The sequence below is a fragment of the Pieris napi genome, chromosome 16, assembly GCF_905475465.1.
Source record: "Pieris napi chromosome 16, ilPieNapi1.2, whole genome shotgun sequence".
In the NCBI taxonomy this organism is placed as follows: domain Eukaryota; kingdom Metazoa; phylum Arthropoda; class Insecta; order Lepidoptera; family Pieridae; genus Pieris; species Pieris napi.
In genome coordinates, this window is record NC_062249.1 from 4,462,415 (window position 1) to 4,483,339 (window position 20,925).

The following is a 20,925-nucleotide window of genomic DNA, read 5'->3' on the forward strand; positions in this document are numbered from 1 at the left end:
TAATGTTTTATTATATTTCATTTAGGATCTTAATGCTGCTGCATCAAAACTTGCGAAAGCTACGAAGAAACTTCAATGGACGTGGAATCCCCTTAGAAACGTCAATAAGGAGCATATGGTAAGTTAAATTTATCTATTCACTCGTACTATTAAAATGTATGTGTATGAAGAGATGTAGGATATACAAAAACCGAAATAAAACTTTTGTAATGTAGTTTATGAATTATTAAAGGATTCTATAATGTAACAAAAAGCAATAACTAGCCTTAAAATATAATAACTAAAATATTTTATTTAAAAAGGAGTCCAGAATATTGTCCGTTAGACAAGATTCCTAAGAATTAAAATTATTTACTCACTTATCTATAATATGAATTTAATATTAAGGTTGATTGTTCTCTCAAATTCATTATTAGGTCATGGAGCAAGCCAAGGAAGTTGGTAACAAGACATCAGCACTTTTAATGGACACAAGTGAGTTAGTGACGTCCATCGGTAATGACCCACGCGCTGATGACCTGGAAGCAGCTGGAGTTAGATGCGCTGATGCTGCTAAGGATTTGATTACTTGTGCTGAGGTAATATATCAAGCTTAATTATCTACTTAATTATTTTATTGCATGTTTTAATTAAAATAACTTTTAATTAATTTAGAACTTTTAGAAGTGCTACTTTTGAAGTCAGATCTTATCTTTATTCGTAGGGTATCACTTACTTTAACATACAGCTTCTATAATTTTACTACTGCAGTTGATTTTTCATTCCAACTTTATATTTTCAATAGATAACTATGTATATATATATAATATTTTAAATTTACACCATCAGTTAACAACACCTACCATTGAGAACGTCACCAGTCAATCCGCTTTGAAGGCATCATGTGGTATCTTGGAGTCAGCTCTTCAAAGTCTTAACGATACTTACAAACCAATAGTGTCAGAACCAGAACGGTATTACTACGGAAATACTCTCGCCTCAAGAAACGAGGATCTCGTGAAGGCTTTAGATAAGCTGAAGGACCTTTGTGCTAGAAATGGTATGAAAGTTCTAAATTAGAAAATAACAAAAATATTCTGAATATAATCATAACATTGAATTAAAATGTTTTTTTTAATTTTCTTTATTTTACTAAATTAATTGTTCGGGAGTTATGAGCGTACATGCAATTTTACTTTAAAATTTCTATCCACAGCAAACATAGCTGCTGTTTCGTTGCTATAACAATACATCAATATAAATGAAGAGTACTTTGAAGTATTATAGTTTAATTAAAATGATACTTAATTTACAGTTATGGTGGATAACGAAACATTGCCGGAATCGGAAAAGGAACAGAAACTCAAGTTTGTGAAGTCTTTATCACGTTTTAGTGACGCTTTAAAAGATGCAGACTATAAATTGAACAATCCCTCTATTACCAATGATGTAAGAGATTTTCTTCGTCAGTTAATGCAATTTATTAAGGCATATTACTAAAAATATTATTTTTTTATATTGAATATATCTTTTCAGAACGTGAAAAGTGAAGCAAATCGTGACGATCTTCAAAAAGAGTTATCAAAGAAAATAGCAAAGTTGAATGCTGCAATTGCTCAGTTATTAAATTCGATATCAGGTAGTAAATAAATCTCAACTATAATATTTTTGTTTAAACAAATTGTAAAATATAATGCTTTTACAGGACTTCCTGATTACGAAAAAACTAATTCTGCAATTGAAACAATTGCTGAACTCACACCCGAGATTATCAGGGGTAAGTGGTCACTAAAATAAACACTATTTAAATAAATGTGCTGTACATTAATTACCCACGATGATATACTTTACGAACACATTACATATATAAGATGAAATAAAGTGTAATAAACTGTAAAGAAGACAATCGTACCATTGTTTAGTAGGTACATTCATATCGCGAATGTTCGTTCGTTCGCGAGTTTTAGTTTGCATTTGTTTAGTTTTATTTATTATTCGAACGTTTCGAATAATTCAAGCAAATTAAACAAATAATTCTTTAAACAATAAATTAATGTAGACTTGTTTACTGATCCTTGACGAGGCATTCATTGCAAATGTTAATAGTAATCCACTTGCGGTACATATGGCTATTGGCCTCAGATTGCATCAGAGTAAAAATGTTCTCGAAACATTACATGTGTCGAGTTTATATTATACCTCATTGTAATTATCTTCTTTATGTGATAATTATAAATGACATAATGTTTGTTTATTTATATGAAAAATTGAATATTTAAATTTATAACATTTTAGATGGTCGAACCCTTGAGGCCCACGTCGATGGTAATGAACAGAAGGAGTTACGACAGAACTTACAACACATTCTTGATGCAACCCACGATATATGTACTCACACCGCGGGGCATGACAATGCGGTATGTTTTTTTTTATAGAAGAAGCGGGCAGGAGTATCTCCTGACATTAAGAGACACCGCTCATGGACATACAGTGCTTTAAAGAACTTGTACGCTCTTTTATTGAAGGACCCTAAGATGGTGTTTGAATGTTTTTTAAAGAAACTCGTCGAATAAGATTGATAATTTGTTTTGTCTATCGGAATGCATAGCTATAATCAGATACCTCATTTTGTTTTTAGGGTCTCAGCGATGCGGTGGCAAAGTTTGCGCAGTCGTCAGGAAAATTAAATTTCGTTTTTAACCGCCACTCAAAACCCAAAATAGAAGACCAGGTAAATACGTATACATTTGAATGTAACTTATTTTTGTATTTTCTCTTTAACTTTCGTCAAAATACTTTCGATATTTAATGTAAAAACTTTTGAAAATTTTCCAGACAGTAGATTTGGCTAAGGATGTGGGAGACAAGACGTCAGTGTTATTGTACAAGACTCGTGGACTGATTGGGGTAGATGATGAGTTAAAACCAGAATATCTAAAACTAAACGAAACTATTATGGCTTGTAACTACGCAGCGAAAGAGCTTGAATCTTGTGCTCAGGTATGACAAATCGATTCTACGTACTAACAAGACGTATATATTAATAAAAAATCTGTTGTATGAAAAAGAAAACTATTAGAATTATATATGATTGAACCGGAGACATTTTATGAATGAAAATATTTGTATCCATAATATAGTATAAATTCAATTATTCTCAGATAAATCACTTGACTAAGTCTTCCAAAACTTCACCTCGCGTATTTCTTATATTGCAAAAACTTGCAATGTATTATGAAAATTGCTGAAATGGATTTGTTTTTATTTATCTTAAAGAACGATATTTTTGAAGTTATACTTCTTTAGGCGCGTTATGAAAAATTTATGAGAGTGAAATTTTACGATGCGCGCGCACCGTGACACAAAATTAACAGAATGAAGTTGCCCACGGAAGATGCTACGGCATTGGACATAATTTAAAAACAACATTCGAATAATAATAGAATTAATTTTATTTTATTTTATGTTACACTTAATGTAAGAGAATAATAATAAATATTTATTTATTTAATTTTTCAAATGTAAACTTTATTGACTCCTTTTCCAGTCTTTGATTATTTAATTGTAATTAATTCTTTGCATGCAATCAAAAACTATTTTTAATAATGCCAAAGAAGTATAACTTCTTACGCGAGTACATGTACATGTACACGCACCCTTTTTTTAAGTTACTTTACAGCGAATTTTTTTGTCAACAAATATTTTACAAGTATTTATATTAAGTAGGATTGCATTAAAATCCTTATATATTCAGCTTACAGCGCCATACCTCTATGAGCCGTCATGTCAAGAGGCTTTGGCAGATGCTTCGAAAAATCTAGCGAATAAATTACAAAGTTTAGCTTTAGCATATAAACCATTATTAGAAGATCCGAGTCAAATCAACAATCGAGAGATACTTGTTAATAAAACTATGGGAGTCATGGAGGCTTTGGATAAGCTAAAAGCTCATGCTGCCTCACAACGTAAGTACTAATTTAATAATTAAATGTAATATATCGAACATTATTAATATTCATTCGACGACTCATTGGTCTAGTGGTTAGTACCCCTGACTGCGAATCCATGGGTCCCGGGTTCGATCTCCGGCTGCTCCGGGTGCTTTGGTCTTGGGTGTTTAAACATGTATTTATATGTCTATCTATCTATAATATGTATGTATATCCGTTGCCTAGTACCCATAACACAAGCTTCACCAGCTTAGCATGGGACTCGGTCAATAGGTGTGAATTGTCTTTTAAAATAACAAAACAAAACATTCTTACATAAATAAAAATTATTTCATCAGAAGTTTGTGACGTCGTTCGTAAGTCTACCGTGGAGGACGAACCAAAACGTATGTTCAAGGCTAGTTTAACAGAGAGTAAAAAAGCTTTGTCGGAAGCGATCCTGCAGTTAGAAAGAGACAGCGAACATGGAATAAAACAATTTGAAAGGGTACGATTGAACTTTGCACTTCAATTGTTTAGTATAAACTAAGTAGTAAAAGAAAAAATCAAGCCTTGAGGTATTTTTTTTAGGTTGGATCCGAGTCAAATACCTCACCTAGAGCGTTTTTGTCACAAAATGTAGCACAACTCAATGGAGCCATCGTATCGCTACTACATGCTACGACAGGTATCAATTCTTAATCTGCTTTTGTTTTTTTTATGAAAAAAAAGTGGCGCTACAACCTATAGTCATTTGTTTTGTAAGGCAATAAGGTGATCAACCTACCTTATATGCCTGATACACAAGGCATGGCGGTGTTCTCGCAATTTTCCTTACTCATAAATAAACTAAGACTTCATGAATGAGAGTCGCACTCTGAAGCCACTACACCATCACTGCTCATTTGTTTTACTGGTTGTTCAACACAATTTAAACTAATTTGAAAACTTAAACTTCAAGACATGGCATGCAAATAACTAACAAAAATCTTATATTTTAGATTCACCAGACTACGATACTGCCACGATTGCTCTTCTTTCAATTTCCGACATCATCCCAAAAATCGTAAAAGGTATTTTTTATCATATTTAATTTTATGTTCTTGCAACACAATATACTTATATTTGATTTAATTTAAGCTGGAGAGTGTATTGACGGTGAAAACCCAAAAGCAAATATTATTGAAAAAATTAAACCAATGATAACGACTGTTCAAGAGATATGCAAAAGTGCTGAAGAGGAACGGTATAAGGTAATTACTCAATATTAATTTTGTAGGTTTCGGCTTAAAATTCCAGGATTTTGGTGTAGTTAACGAATAAATACAAAAATAACAATTTGGCCTTTGAAACCTTTTGAAGTTCGCTATCTAAATTCATATAATGCAGTCATGGAAAGAAGAATTACTGTTTAAAAACCTAAAGATGCGATGACTCCAATTATTTTTAAATTTAGAACATTATTCTCTTTTAGGACCTTAACAATAGCACGATGCAGTTTGCTGACCAGTCGGAAGCAATATACAGTGAATGTAGTCCTAAATTAAATGAAAGAAAGAAAGATCGGGTATGTACTTCAATTTTAATAACAAGAAGATTCGGCTAATTTGATTCTAAATATATATTTTGTTTTAAATTTCTTGTAATATTATTCTAAGACCATTTGCATTGTGTACAGGACTGGTGACTTCGTCAATAAACGTCAGAACCGTTCAATAATTGACGTTCTATTTTGAAGACTCTGTAAAAGATGTCAGCCAGTTCTTCCATGGCACACTTAACAGTACAAATTGTACTCAAATTATTGTGATATACAATTTGCCTACATTTTACAATTTATTTTTTTATTACAACTTGTGAAATTCAAAGACAAAGAATTGAATTTTCTATTACATATTTTCTGTGTCTAACAATTTACATCAATTATGCCTGGCTTAGGCATAAATTGATGAATTATATTAATTATAATTATTATTGATTTATAGATATTAGACCTTTCAAAGGGTGCGTGTAAGGACGCATCGGTATACCTTACAAAAGTGTATCAGCTAGCTCAAAAGGTTGGTGTTGAAGAGGCTACAGATCTCGATGTCTGTGGAGCGAAGATAGTGGACACTGCGCAGGTGTTCCTGACTGCTGCACAAGTAAGTTGAACCCACCTACAAAACGTAGTCTGAGTCGTTCATTAAGGGTCAAGACTTAAATAAGCTCATCTAGCGTCGGATTAGAACTTAGAAGGGCCTTAACAAAACCGACATTACTGTACCGTAAAAATGAGTATACAAACTGAGTATACAAACAATAATACAAATTTCTGAATCGCACCGAAGCAATATTAAGTTATTTTTTACAAAAACGTTAAAATTTATAATAGTCTATCATATATAATATCTATTATATATATATACATATACGTGAGAAATGATAGAAAATCGTTGTTATGTATAATTAGGTAACAGCACCAACAATGGAGGAGCCACAGTGTCAGAATGCACTAATTTCCTTCACGGACACCTTTTCAAAGAAAATCGACGACTTGGACAACATGTGGGCACCTCTTACTGGACCGCACAATAAGGATTTGGCTGACCTAATGAAAAATGACTCTAATAAGCTCCAGAAAACTCTGAACGAGTTGAGAAATATTTGCACGTCTGATAGTGGTATGTTTTCTGGAAACTTAAAATATATATTTTTTTTAATATATTTTATTTATTCAATAATATTAACACAATGAAATTACGAGGAAAATATCTATCCATACGGAACGATCCGTACTTAGCTATCGTAAATACTTATTTAGTTAAGTATCGTAAATATTTAAAAGCGATTATGAAGTACAAAACTTGTATTACCACTTCACAGTAATATTATACTCTGTAGCAGCGCTATCGGAGTTAAAAAGAACGTCACAGCGCGCCATGTCTATGGATTCCAAATTTGAATTTCGAATAGGTATACTTTGTCTATTGATGGTGCGGTGATATTGGTTTTCCGGTTTTTGGCGCCATTTTTTTTGTACAGTTTGAATTTTAGAGTTTGTTGTTGTTTTGATTTTTTAATAACATTAATTAAATTATAAAATTTACAAAAATTCTAATATCAAGCATTTTCTCTACAGGCGATGAAGATAAAGAACAACTACAAACGAAAGTTTTGGAGGCAAAGGATAAATTAAAGGCTATGGAAAAGCTTGCCTCCAAAGAGAGATTGAGGGAATTGCCTGAACCGCCACTATTGGAATTTGTTTCTATTATGACTAAGGTAGTCTCGATTAACTTTTTTACTATTACTACATTTTGACTGCGGTTTTGATAATGAACAATATATTAGGCAACAATTTATTGTATATGGTATTTTTAATACATTTTAATCTTTCGGTCGTATTATATAGTAGTTATATCATAATAACGATAACAGTAGAACTTGAATTTGCTGTTACGAAGACTGAAAGAAGTTGAATGAATGTTTCGAAATTTTTCTACAACTAAAGACAGGAAGCTGAAATGTGATTTGACTGTTTCAAGAAAGACAAAGAAAGAGAAAGAAAGAAATTTTTAGAAAATTAAAGAAATCTACTGCTTTTCTATCTGTACACCTGTACGAGCTGTAACACTACTTATTATGTTTATATTTTGAAACGAAAATAATTTATAACATTTTTAAATACGTATAAAACATGTTTATAGTAATATGGTTTTGTATTTTATTAAAGGACCAGGGATGTATTGAAAAAACCACAATCGAACCAACGAAGTTGTTGCTGTGCGAAAAATTATCACAATTAAATCAATCCATCGCTCTATTGGTTCAAGCTATGTCAGGTGAGATTAATTTTCATTAAAGTATAAATATCAGATTTATTTTTAATGTCTACGATATATTTTATTACACGTGCGACACATTTTTAGTTAATAACCCCAGTATATAGATATCATCAGTGGTGGTTTAAGCGTGACTCAACTAAGGACGTGCGTTCGAATCACATCTAAAACTGTCTCATTTGGTCAAGACACATGAGAACACCGACCTGTCTTAGACCAAACCACTCACAGAGATTTATCAGATTTTATAATAGTGTTTTTGTAATTAGCTGAAGCTAGAGCTTTTGCGACTCTTAATATACATTTAAAAATATCTGAGTATCAATTTCAGGCCGTGGTGAAATTGATTACAAAGTCCAAGAAGAACTCGTGCAAAATATATCGCAAACGGCACCGGAGACTATAAAATGTAAGTTATTTAATTAAATAACACACCGGCTATATACGTTGGCACTTATTGGTTATAAGTATAAATAAGAAACATACGTAGTGCTAAATGTTACTTCCGTATGTCTAATATGTATTGAATTTGGAAATACGGGTCACAGTTCGTGCTGTCTCATTTGTCTCAATTACACTGAAAATTATATTTTACTATTCAAATACGATTTTTCAAAGAACAACAATCTAATAATCTCTATCTCTATTTACCACAGCTTAAGCACTATTTAACAGAAAGGGACGAATGTAAGCACTATTAGATTTAATTCTCGAGGGAAGAACCTAAATAAAGTTTATTAATATTTTTGGTGCATGTCGTGATTAAAGAATCAATTTAGAATAACAGTATTTTTCTTATTCTACATCTATTTCACAGATATTCTATCGACGCATAAATATTTAGAAGATGACGTGAAGGAAGAAATGATTGCAGAAGCGAAAGCTCTGTGCGAGGCTACTCAAGGAGTTCTTAGCAATTTAGACAATGACAATACTGAGGTAAGGAAATAATTTATACGTGATTTTCAGGATGATAAAAAAATTATGTTCTTGTTTTGAAAAAGAACTTTTCTATAGTTGTACATAAAACTTAATATGTGTCACTCTTTATCTACAATGCACTTCGTATATTTCTTTTAAATAGTGTTTCGACTGTGATGAAAAGACACAGATTAATTTTTATTCGCATGAGACTTTAGTTGAAAGAATGCAATTAGACTGTTTTTTATGAATTAAGTTGTTAAAATAAAATATCTTCAATAATAATATTCACTGTATCTAATAATGTACATAAACTGACTTGAGATAGGAATTAAAATATATACCTTAAAATCGTTAGACTTGTTCTTAAATTTCGCATTTTTTAGAATAATTAATTCAGATTTATATACTAAGATGAACAGTGTTGGTCTAGTGGTTTAGGTTCTAACACAATCCTAAGCTCATTTAATGAATATTGTAATTATTGATTTTATACATACAATATTATAAAGGGAAAAAAAATGTGTTTTTTGTTTTTTGTACGCGTTGGCTGTACGAATTGGTACGCTCTTTTCTTGAAGGTCCTTTTCTATGTTTGTAATGAATAAACTCAAAACTACAGCACTGATTTCAAAAATTATCTATATGCTAACGTAGTTCCAAAATATTTTAGGAGTTATCAGACGCTTTGTCGAAGTATGCGTATTCCTCTGGAAAGCTGTATTTCATATTCAGCCCTTACAAGAAAGCGGAGAGCAAGAAGGAAGCTGAGGTAAGGTTCACAAAAACCTTTTAGTAAGTATTATTTATTAGGAGGGGAGGGGGATAAATTGCAGTAAATCTGCTTACGTATTACTTAACGGAATACACAAATCTGAGGCCCAGAACTAAAAGACTTTTAGCGCCACTGGTATTTTTCTATACGTGCTATTGTTGAAATTGGATTGTATTAGAGAAAAAATCTTAGTAAAATTCTATTTAATAGATTAAATAAAGTAATAGAATATATATAAATATATTATGTATGTATAGATGGAGAAATACTTGTGTGTAGTTATATAAATGTATGAAATTGTCATCAGATCGTCCACACAGCCCGTTCAGCGTGTGAGCGAACTTCCTTAATGTTATCTCGCGTCTCTCGGCTTGCTCAAACCCTAGACGCTTCCGAAGCAGAGCCATTGGACCGTACCGGAGTAGAACTAGCTGATGCTGCGCAAGCGCTCCTTACTAACGCTCAGGTATAATTTAGAATATAAATATAAATTAATTATTTAAAATATATTGTAACTTTTTTGCTATCAGCATTTTTTTTTTAATAATTTTATATATATAATTTAACTTTTATGATAGTAATATGTTGTTATCGCTACATATTTCCCGCAACAGTGTTTGGAATATAAAACAGTATACATTTACTTGATCACTGTATATTACATATATTAGGGTTTATTTAGTTATCATAAAGAATAACATTCACTTAAACAAGAAATTAATAAGTACAACAATAGGCAAGAAACATGTGAAGATGTGAAGGTATTTTAAAATATTAATGATACGAAAGATTCGTTACTTTAAAGCTACGTTAAGTTCTTTTCACGGCATTAAACAAATCTTTACGTATATAATTATAAAGTAGTTAATACTACTTAATAATTAACTGGATTGGTAATTGGATATATCAAAGAAAGCAATAAACTAACTAAAAATTTGTTGAGGAACAATTAGTAGTGTATCATGTAAACGCTTGTATTCATTTACACATAATAATAATAAGTCTTTTTTTTATCCATATGTTATTTACATACATTATACAAAAATATAAAGCCTCCTCCAACTTTTTCCACACTATTTTATTTTTTGCCGTCATCGTCCAATTTATTATTATTATTACTACGCATATTATAAGTTAATTTTTTTATGTAATAGTAGGCAAGAGGCATATCTGACACATTGCCAGAAGGCTTGCAAGTGCGTTGCCGGAAATTTATAATTTCTCTTATTTAGCCCAAATGTAAATATAAAATGTATTAAAATAAGTTATCTATTATAGTTCCCGGCAAATAATTTGTCAATCGTCGTAAATGTTTAGAAGTTCTTAAACTAAAAATAATATAACCTTTCCCTACCACGCCAAACGCATTTAAGAATTATATTATTTTTTCTTATATGTTATGTAATTTTCTTACAGTTAACATCCCCAAGTATTCGTTTTGAATGCTCGCAATCTGTACTCGAAGACTCAGTGAACCACGTCAATGACCTCTCTGAAAAGCTCGGCAACGCCTGGTCTCCATTGGTTTCGTCTGATGAACAACTGGGTCAACAACTTGATAAAGATCTTAAGCACCTGCAGACTGATCTTTACAGACTCAAGGACATCATTCAAGGTAAGTTTAGATAAAGATGAAAGAGTATAGGGACCGAATTAAAATCGAGTGTGATAAGGCGTACTCAATTGATTTATCAAAGTTAAAATATATTTATCAATTTGGGTGACTGTTGAAGGCCAAAAAGTTAAATACTTTAAGTTTACATTTACTTTGAGTTTTCAAATAAAGGACTTTGTACTAAAAGGAAGAACTAACTATATACTCTTCGCTACTCTTTTTAATCGCCAACTAATTAATTTTACAAAAAACCTTTTTAATTAGATTTGTACGAATATTTTGTCTTAAATTAGTGGGAGTTAAAGTGAAAAACAAGTTTTAGATGTTTTGTTATTTTTATACGTGATTATTTCATTAATCGAACTCTTAGTCGAGTCGGATAAACAAACTTGGGTGACGTTCGCTTTGGAATTTTATTGGCGTAGCTATACCAAGTGTATGATTACGAATAGTAAACAAAATTCCAGTATTAGTATCTATCAGGGCATTTTGTAATTAATATTTTTGTTTATAGAAAGCAATCAATGGATACCACCAGCGGATATTGAGATTGATGATAATACGAATAAGAAAATAGATTCAGTAAGTTTATATATTATTACCTATAAAACATATACTATCCAAAGTAATGTCTCCTTTCATCACAGCGTACACAAGTTAACCACGAAAGAGTACTGTTAAAGAAGTGCAACAACTTATTTTATTTTTATAAATTAATTTTAACTTATAAAAAAAAGAAAACTAAACTTTCTTTCTGCCTTTAATCTAGAAACGTATATATATAATTAATACGAAAGCATATTATAGGTGTCCTATGTTTGACAGAAGAGATAATTTTTTTACAGGATTCAAAACACGACAAAGATTTATTGATAGAAGACACACCTCTCAAGGAATTAGCATCAAAGATTCTTAACTCCGCGAAGGTATTGTGTTTTATAATTTTCTTTAATAAAATGAACATCTGCGCAAAAATCTAAATCCATTTATCAAATAATATTTATAATTGTCTTTTCTGACATTTTTATATCAAAAGTAAGCAATTTTGTACATACCTGACCAAAGCCGTCGCAACAAATAAAGACGTGTAAAGCCATGTCTTCTGATTTATAACATAACTTACAAATTCTAGAAAATATAATTTAATTATTTGTATATTAGATTGAGGTGCTAGTAAGTTGGCCGGTGTCATTAGATGTGTAGTAGTTTTTAGTAATTTCCTATTAGACTGCAGGTAACGTGACTGAGTAAGAAAGATCTATGAACCTTCTAATTATGAAAACTTCTTCTCTAGAATATTGTAACCAACATTCATGAGCTATATTGGCATTCATCTAGTAATTCTGTATTTTACCATTTCGAAAAATATCTATATATTGATTAATTGTTGTTCGTTTGTCTCGCTAAAACTCGAGTATTGCTGGACTGATTTGGCGAATTTTGATATATTGCTGGAAGTTCAGTGAAGGTTTAAATTGAGAAAGATATGTAATATAAATATAAAATAACAAAGAACATAAACATAATATAATGTTTTACTATGAAATACAAAGATTATTTGTAAATGTCTTGGCGTTTCGATTTACAATTAGGTTTTATTTTATTTAAGACCTGTGTACATAACTACGTCTGTCTTGTCCGGTTGTATATATGTATAATTATCTTTAGAGTGAATTGGAAGACGGAAACCTCTCAGTAGAGAAGCATAGTGCATTGAAATGCTTCACCAATGAGTTGACTGCCGCCCTCTGTGCTTTGGACCTGGCAACTGCACGCTGTAAACGAGATCCCGTGGTAAGACTCCTAATGTTAAGATTTTTTATAGATGCGCATCTAAAACATTATACGTATATAGACATTGTTGTCACGTTTTTTTATCAAAACCAATATATATATATATATAACAGTGGGCAAACGTGCAGGAGGGTCATCTGATGTTAAGTGATACCACCGCCTATTGATACTCACATTGCCAGAAGGGTTGCAAGTGCGTTGCTGGCTTAAGAATTGGTATACTCTTCTTAAAGGACTCTAAGTCGAATTGGGTCCGAGATAAGTTCCTATCTGAAGTCGTGGTTACTACATACTACATAGTGGTAAAAACTGCCTTAAAAGAAACTCAGTTATGTAACGACGGACGATGAGGTGATATGGATGGTATTTCATATTCCGCCTTGACGTCCGATGATGAATTTCAACTGATATCGTATAAATTTTTTTTTCGGAAACAGCCAAGGGCATTTTTGTGCGTCAAGTTACGAAGGTCAATATTTCTCTGTTTTCAGGACGCAAAGAAGCGTCAAGACTTGGAAAACGTGATACAGAACGTACAGCATCTCTGCCTTGTAGGACAAAGAGAAGCCGATGCGCAAACTAATATAATTGATTTAATGGTAGGTACTTTTTGGTTCCTTCATTTATTTCCTTCTAATTTAACCCTTATCGTGGCAAGATTCTTTTTTAGAAGATAAGCAAAAAAAAATTATATAGGTAGCTTCTTTGGGGCATAAAAATCATCAAAAAAATAAATAAAAAAAACCTGACATGAAAATTTTGGAAAAACAAGATGTATACTATTCTATAGGGATGCCTTCAAATTTAATGACGTGGAATAAGTGATACATGTATCTTATGTTCCATAATAAACATATTTTTTTTTAATACATTGCTACACGTACAGTGATTATCGCATTTTCAGGAATGTATATTATGCTATACATTGGTATGTTTAGGGAGAGTTGAAATGTTACTAGTAGTTTTTAATATATACCAAAAGATTATTGTAAATAACATGATTTTAAATAAAAATAACTGTCTTGGTGGAAATAAAATGTTTAATAAAATTAATCTTTCTTGAACAACAAAATAATCGTAATTTAATAATTCAGAGACCCTATTGCTTGCAGTGGTACTCCAAAAAACCTTTTTTGATTCTTCACGTAACAAAGATGAACCTTACATTTTGTTCACATCGTACTTGCCTGGCCAACTTTGCAGTACTTGCACCTCTCATATCCGGTTATTTGCGGCCAATGATCATATTTGTCACACCGGACATCATCGCATGGTTTTGCACTGAAACGTTTCGACCTCGTTTCGGTAGGCCACTGTAGATTTCATACCTAAAATCATCTAGACGATCCTGCTTTCTAGTGGTGTTTATCATTTTGTTATGTCTGTGACGTAAAGCCAAGCGTTGTTGATGCCTACGAGTATATCCAAAAGCTGCGAGAAAATTTTCATATACCACCTGTGCCATCTTATTCCAGTGCGATATAATGCAATCAGCATGTCTGCCAAATCGACACCTCTAATGTGACGATTATAGTCTTTAACAATTTTAGGACATTTTACATCAACACGAGATTTTGCTTCTTTGCCGAATCGTTTTATATCTTCGACAGGGTATGCATCATCATAAGAACTCACCAATGTGACCTGTTTATTATCAACCCACTTGACAATACTAAGTATATAATAATTCTTTCTTTTTCAAAGCCTTTTCAGTTAGCAGGTTAGTAGCAGCATCTTTGAGTCTATTTTGTATTTTGTCTGATTGTTCCTAAACTAAATATACCATAATTTTCCCTCAACATAATTTATAGCAGTCTAAACCCAAAGTAAAAGAAACATGCAAAAAACCCATCGTTATAGTAAAGCCAAACCATATTGTATTATAGATATATATCAGTTATGTAGTATTTAAGTAATAATAATATGTGTATTTTTGGTGGGAATCGAACCCCAACTTTGAGTGTAGCTTTCTACAACCACTATATCAACGAGGCAGTCAAACATAAGTTCAACTGTCTTTTAAATTGTAATAAAATTGGTTTAATATATAAGACAGACATACTTGCAATTTAATTTTTATAGTAAAGTCCAAAAAAATATTCATTCCGTGCAGTTAGCAATGTATATTATTCTATACACCATCAACGAAAGGTAAATTACTGCAACTGCGGCATTGTATAGTATAATATACGTTAGTAAAAAACACGACAAAAACATACTAATTCTCATAGCGACAACAGCATATATATAAAAATGTGTTAAAACAAACATTTAGGCATGTGTATTTTATAAAAAAACATGCATATTTAGGAGTACAAACATAAAAATAAAATAAAACTTACTATAGATAAACCTGTGCGGCGCATTTTGACGTTTATTTTTCACAATTGATTTAAAATTATGACAGATAAACTACTATTTTTATTTTTGAAGTATAAATGTATAGAATATGAAGTATAAATCATGTGTTTAATAAAACTAAGTTAAAAATGATTTTATAGTGATCATATATTTTTATAAAGTTGGATGTATGGTACACTATACAAAATGACGATAAGGGTTAATTAAGCATGCTTTTATGAATGGTAAAAATATCTAAGGTCGTTTGAACGCCTATTGTGCATAAATGAACCCTCGATTTCCTTGACATGCTCATGAAAAATGGGGCAAATAGGCAGGAGGCTCATCTGATGTTAAGTGATACCGCCTCCCATAGACATTCACATTACCAGAGAGCTCGCAAATGCGTTGCCGGCCTATTAATGATTGGTGCCCTCTTGAAGGACCCTAAGTCGAGTTGGTTCGAAAATATTTCAGTAGGCAACTGGTTGTATTCATCAACTCTACTCTAAAGAAAATGGATGATAAAAAATTAAACACGCGTGAATGCATTTTATAACTGAAGGATAACGAAAGGATATTCAAATTACTGTAATCTTAGAGTAATAACAGATGATCGAACTTGGTGCAGACTGGACATCGGATTTGGTTCGCCCCATACTATATTCGTTCGTCTGAATGGTCGGCCGAACATAATTAACTATTATATTATTTTGTGTTCGCTCGGTCTGATGGTTTGCGCGTCGAATGTTCCGCTCCGTACCAAATCCGTGAGTCTGTACGGACCGGACAAACGCGCGGCAGTCAGGATCGAAACCTTCAATCAAATTTGTGTTTTAGGTATTTGTCAATGACGTGATGACAGCTGCCAATGACCTCTACCAATCGACCCAGTTGGTTCACCCTAATTGTTCTAAGAAAGCTCTAGTGGTAAGTTTTAATACATTGGGTAACTTTTACAAAACAAGCTTAGATAGTCCCAGGTTATAATAATTATAAGCCAAGAAGTCAAAACAAAATTTATTTATTTACATGAACGTCAAAAAACTAATTGTTCAATATGTATAGGATATCAGGCGCAGATGGCTGATCACCTACTTGCCTATTATAAAAAAAAAATGATTAAGAAACAGATATAGAAATATGAGACCATGAAGGGTTGTAGCGCCACTCATTTTCCTTTTTTTATGTATAGGAAATATTGGGAATAAACACTTCCGAAGATAACTAAAAACTACCCAAACTTTGCTTTACTATGACCCTGCATTCTCCTAATTCCGACAGCTCTTTATGGCCATGCATGAAATAAGTATGTCGCATGATGGCAAGCATTGACTTCGCATTTCTAGGGAACCTCTAAATGATTGAAACAGAACTTGATTAGTTTAACTTTGTACGTGATATAAAGTGACTTGAGTACTCTGTGAGTTCGAATAGCGATATCATAGACAATATAGATATCATGCTACTTTTTAAATCACTTTTATAATTAAATAAATCAATATTTGTTTATACCATGGTTTTCATGTAAATACCCATTTCAGAATATAAGAGACGCGTGCGACGATATAATAGGAAAAGCCGAAAATTTGTCAAACACTCCAGATGTTCCAGAAGATTCAATCTTGCACGACATGTTGGTTACCGAACAATTCGCTCAGGTAATATTGTTATGACGATTTAATTTTTTAATTTACTAACTAAAGTATTTAAAAAAATTGCATCAAATTAATTTTTAATTATTTCCTTTTATTTTTCTAACTGTTGAATTATGTCAACTCCCTTTAAATGAAAATATATTAGATTTTAATAAATAATAATACTTATAGTTATAAGCAGCTTTTTCGCCTTTACAAAGCTGCTTGCGAAGTTCATCTTGTAGAGACTATAAATAAACTTTTTTTTATTTAATCGCTTTTAAGCAATCAAACTATTTTAAGATTTATTATTCTACCTTTAGTAATTTATATTTATTTAATAGGAATGTGATGCTAATGTGAAAACTATCCAGGATTCAGTTGAAACAATAACTGACAATAACTCAAGGAATTTGCTTTATGACAAACTTCGCGCTCTGATCGAAAAGTGTGATCTGTTAAAGTGAGTTTAGATTTATGACTGATATATGTTGTATTTATTAATGTAATATTTACAGATTTACGAAAAATTCTCATATATTTTTAATGACGTTAAGTTTTTAAACTTGTTGGCTTAGTGTAAGCTTCTTACTGAAGTCGTCGGTTTAAACCGGAACGTGGAAAATGAATTTTTCTTTATATGTGCGTAATAGTGCGAGCGCTCTCCCATTGAAAGTGTCCTCGGTTGACGGTATCACTTAACATCAGATGAGCCTCCTGCCTTCTTTCCCTGGTTGTATTAAAAAATATACTTGCATTGTAAAGCAAAACTACGTAGGAAGAGTCAGAAATAGAAGGCAAATCACCTACTTGTAATGTGTAACCTAAAAATAATGACTACAATACGCATCGACCGATCTAATTCATGCCGATTGGGGGTTTCTCACATCTCACTCACTCCACTGGCTGAGACCCAAAATGTGTCTTGGCTGCAACGAGAAACTTCCAGCGCTCCTTGTCTCTCTTCTCACCACTTGCTGGGTTTCAGCTGCGGCAGATCCTCCTCCACTCTACCTATATCTAAGCAGGTCTCTGATCACAAGATCATCACTGCTTAAGATATATAAATGATGATATCTCTTCCAATATCCAATTTTTATTTAGGTTCGCCGCAAAAGGCAGTGTTTCATCAGCAGCCGGCTTAGCGATAGAGGAGGACTTACAGAATCTGACAGATGCTGAAAAGAAAATTGAATTGTTGCTGACAGCTAATGACATGAGCGAATCCACGGACAAGGTATGTTTATTTATTGTATCCTGTATCCATGTCGACTGTTACTTAGTCGATTAATTTAAATTCGTAAAAATAAACATTGATTTTAATTGTCGCAATGTTGGTTCATTGAGAACACTCGAACGTCAAGTTGTAAATAATCTAGCAAACTCTTATTTATATAGGATCAAAGTTTTATTTAAAAACGATTTCTTTCAGGTTTATTAACTATAGTTATGTTTGACTTGTATTACTGATTAATGATCAAATAAATAACAATAAATTAGCGTTGAAAGAATGGTCCATAGAAATAAAATAAGTTGTTGCAACCGGCATTAGCGCCTATAGTGATTGTTCCGAGATCGCTTCGATAAAGCAATTATTTAGGTTTTCTGGTTGTTTTGTTTATGCATGTTTAAAATAAAGAATTATTTTAGGATAAACCCATAAATATAGAAGCAATTAAAACAGCGCAAAAACCACTCACTAGCGCAGTGATAGCGAAACAAGATGATATACCGCAAGCACTTACTCAGTATGCTATGAGGATGTTGGCTGCGACACCCAAGGATTCAACCAGTCAACTCAAGTATGTATTCTTATTGTATTGAAAACTTTTATAAATGTTATTTTTACGGAAATATTTAAATCTATATAAAATTAAATGCAAACACAAAGCTTACCAAAGTTATATTTATTTTAAAGCTAATTCTACATAGTTTCTTCGTAAATTAAATAATTAAAAACTATTTCGTAGATTTTTTTTAATAATTATATTTAGAAGAAATGGAATGTGGCTGAAAAAACGTTTCTTTCTAAAATAATGAAAACAAAAGATTTTTGTATTGAACCTAAAACTGGGTCCATTTCAAAAATTAGAAACAAGAATGATTTACTGTATTACCAAATGTGCTGGCAAATCCGGTACATCCAGCTTGTTGAAAGTTGAAACATGTATGTTTAATTATTAATTATGACATGTATTTTTATATTTCCTTCCTCCGTGACTCCATGAGTCTCACAAAAATATTATTTCAATACGAAAAAGTAATTGAATTGTGTCTCAAAAAAATTTGTTAGCTTTATAACATTAGCACCTATAGTTTTTTATTACAAAAAAATGGTGCTAGGCAATGATTTGTTATACAATGTACTTCTAAGACAATGTTATATTCAGATTAAACGAACACTTGAAGAAGCTATTAAGCTTACTAAAGAAACGGAACCTAGCAAGTGGCAGACGAGTAGCGACGTGGCAAGATGCCGATGGTGATGACGTCACAGATATCACCAAGCAAATCGTGGAAGTAAGTCTTGTTTCCCTTAATTTGACTGGACTCAGAGAATGCAAAAAATAACCATATTTATAAAAATATTAGTAAATATATTTAGGAGCATTGATTCGTTTTGTTTCAGGAAATTCACAAGTACATACCAAAAGACAAGAGAGCTACAGATGGAAATGATCTTCAAGCTTTGATGACATTTAAAGATGGTGAAATTGACGGTGATATCAAGTGAGTTTCACATCTATACTACTAATCATAATTTTTAAAACTTGGAACGTTTTTATGATTTAAAATGTTATGTTCACTTTCTAAAAGACCATGAAAAATTACTTATTTATGATATCGGTTTTACACTTGAATTGATCATTTTGTATAAATTTATAGAATCTAAACTCCACTCGTCGTTAGATGTTATAATGAATGTTGGTTTACGTCACAAAAATTTGAGCACAAAGCTTTACTAACATAGATTGTAAGACTGAAATTAATACTAACACTAAGAACATATAAGTACTTATAAGGTGTTTTAATATTGTACGAACCAAGGATGTACATTTACGCTCCGAGATAGCCAGACACAAGCATAAAATCATAGCATTGAACCTTTTTTATACGTGACTGTTACATGAAAGAGAGCCCCTAGACCCAGGAACCGTACAAATATTATTCTAACTCTAACATATTACATTCACTTGAATTTATTGCTTTTTCGCCATAACGCGGAATCGATGCGTCGGGTGCGAGTTTCAACAACATAGATATTCCCAATAGGATGAACTGCTCTATTTACGATACTGCTGCAACATAACCACTAAAGTTTTGAAGTTTTATTGATTTTCAAAAAAATGTTACGTACTTTAATGGTCTGTTTTGGATAAAAGTTATTTTACTTCGTGGATAATGAACATTAAATGATATTTTGTGTATTCGATAAACAACTAAATGTTTAAGATTGATTTATGTTATTTCCGCAGTGAATTAAATTCGAAACTGAGTCAACAAACACAAAAGCTAAGCTTTATGATAGGAACAGTCATCCTAAATAGTGATAAGCCTGAAGGAATAACGCGGGCCGTTCGCAGCACTGGCGAAGTGGTCGCAGAGATATCAGCTCTTTCCAAAGCTATCAGAAATAAGGTACGGCATATGTCTATAACTTTACGAAATTCGAAAAAAAAGTCTGCGTGTACTTATGTACGCGCGTAAGAAGTTATACTTCATTGGCATTATTAAAAATAGTTTTTGATTACATGCAAATAATTAATTACAATTAAATAATCAAAGACTGGAAAAGGAGTCATTATAGTCAATAAAGTTCAGTTTACATTTGAAAAATTAAATAAATACATATTTATTATTATTCTCTTACATTAAATGTAACATAAATTCCTTTATTATTCGAGTGTTGTTTTTAAATTATGTCCAATACCGTAGCATCTTCCGTAGGCAACTTTATTCTGTTAATTTTGTGTCACGGTGCGCGCGCGTCGTAAAATTTCACTCTCATCAATTTTTCATAACGCGCCTAAAGAAGTATAACTTCAAAAACCTTAATAAAACAAATTCTAATGATATATTTCAAATACAGTTATTATTATATTCAGCTTTT

The 20,925-nt window shown here is 31.8% G+C and overlaps 1 protein-coding gene across 1 annotated transcript in view; it reads left to right on the plus strand.

The window, feature by feature from the left end:
- LOC125057489 (talin-1-like) overlaps nucleotides 1–20,925 on the plus strand; it is a 50,428-nt gene that overhangs the window by 14,652 nt on the left and 14,851 nt on the right. The window contains exons 28-63 of the mRNA XM_047661212.1: nucleotides 26–118; nucleotides 417–578; nucleotides 829–1,039; nucleotides 1,295–1,428; nucleotides 1,516–1,618; nucleotides 1,685–1,756; nucleotides 2,275–2,396; nucleotides 2,618–2,710; nucleotides 2,815–2,979; nucleotides 3,734–3,944; nucleotides 4,268–4,416; nucleotides 4,500–4,596; nucleotides 4,910–4,981; nucleotides 5,049–5,161; nucleotides 5,383–5,475; nucleotides 5,894–6,052; nucleotides 6,361–6,571; nucleotides 7,030–7,172; nucleotides 7,624–7,732; nucleotides 8,064–8,141; nucleotides 8,550–8,671; nucleotides 9,327–9,425; nucleotides 9,736–9,894; nucleotides 10,845–11,043; nucleotides 11,558–11,625; nucleotides 11,889–11,969; nucleotides 12,712–12,837; nucleotides 13,329–13,436; nucleotides 16,018–16,107; nucleotides 16,722–16,838; nucleotides 17,159–17,277; nucleotides 17,919–18,051; nucleotides 18,465–18,616; nucleotides 19,205–19,334; nucleotides 19,444–19,544; nucleotides 20,291–20,453. Of these exons, the coding sequence (XP_047517168.1) occupies nucleotides 26–118; nucleotides 417–578; nucleotides 829–1,039; nucleotides 1,295–1,428; nucleotides 1,516–1,618; nucleotides 1,685–1,756; nucleotides 2,275–2,396; nucleotides 2,618–2,710; nucleotides 2,815–2,979; nucleotides 3,734–3,944; nucleotides 4,268–4,416; nucleotides 4,500–4,596; nucleotides 4,910–4,981; nucleotides 5,049–5,161; nucleotides 5,383–5,475; nucleotides 5,894–6,052; nucleotides 6,361–6,571; nucleotides 7,030–7,172; nucleotides 7,624–7,732; nucleotides 8,064–8,141; nucleotides 8,550–8,671; nucleotides 9,327–9,425; nucleotides 9,736–9,894; nucleotides 10,845–11,043; nucleotides 11,558–11,625; nucleotides 11,889–11,969; nucleotides 12,712–12,837; nucleotides 13,329–13,436; nucleotides 16,018–16,107; nucleotides 16,722–16,838; nucleotides 17,159–17,277; nucleotides 17,919–18,051; nucleotides 18,465–18,616; nucleotides 19,205–19,334; nucleotides 19,444–19,544; nucleotides 20,291–20,453 (4,557 nt within the window). The remainder of the gene's footprint in view (nucleotides 1–25; nucleotides 119–416; nucleotides 579–828; nucleotides 1,040–1,294; nucleotides 1,429–1,515; nucleotides 1,619–1,684; nucleotides 1,757–2,274; nucleotides 2,397–2,617; nucleotides 2,711–2,814; nucleotides 2,980–3,733; nucleotides 3,945–4,267; nucleotides 4,417–4,499; nucleotides 4,597–4,909; nucleotides 4,982–5,048; nucleotides 5,162–5,382; nucleotides 5,476–5,893; nucleotides 6,053–6,360; nucleotides 6,572–7,029; nucleotides 7,173–7,623; nucleotides 7,733–8,063; nucleotides 8,142–8,549; nucleotides 8,672–9,326; nucleotides 9,426–9,735; nucleotides 9,895–10,844; nucleotides 11,044–11,557; nucleotides 11,626–11,888; nucleotides 11,970–12,711; nucleotides 12,838–13,328; nucleotides 13,437–16,017; nucleotides 16,108–16,721; nucleotides 16,839–17,158; nucleotides 17,278–17,918; nucleotides 18,052–18,464; nucleotides 18,617–19,204; nucleotides 19,335–19,443; nucleotides 19,545–20,290; nucleotides 20,454–20,925) is intronic.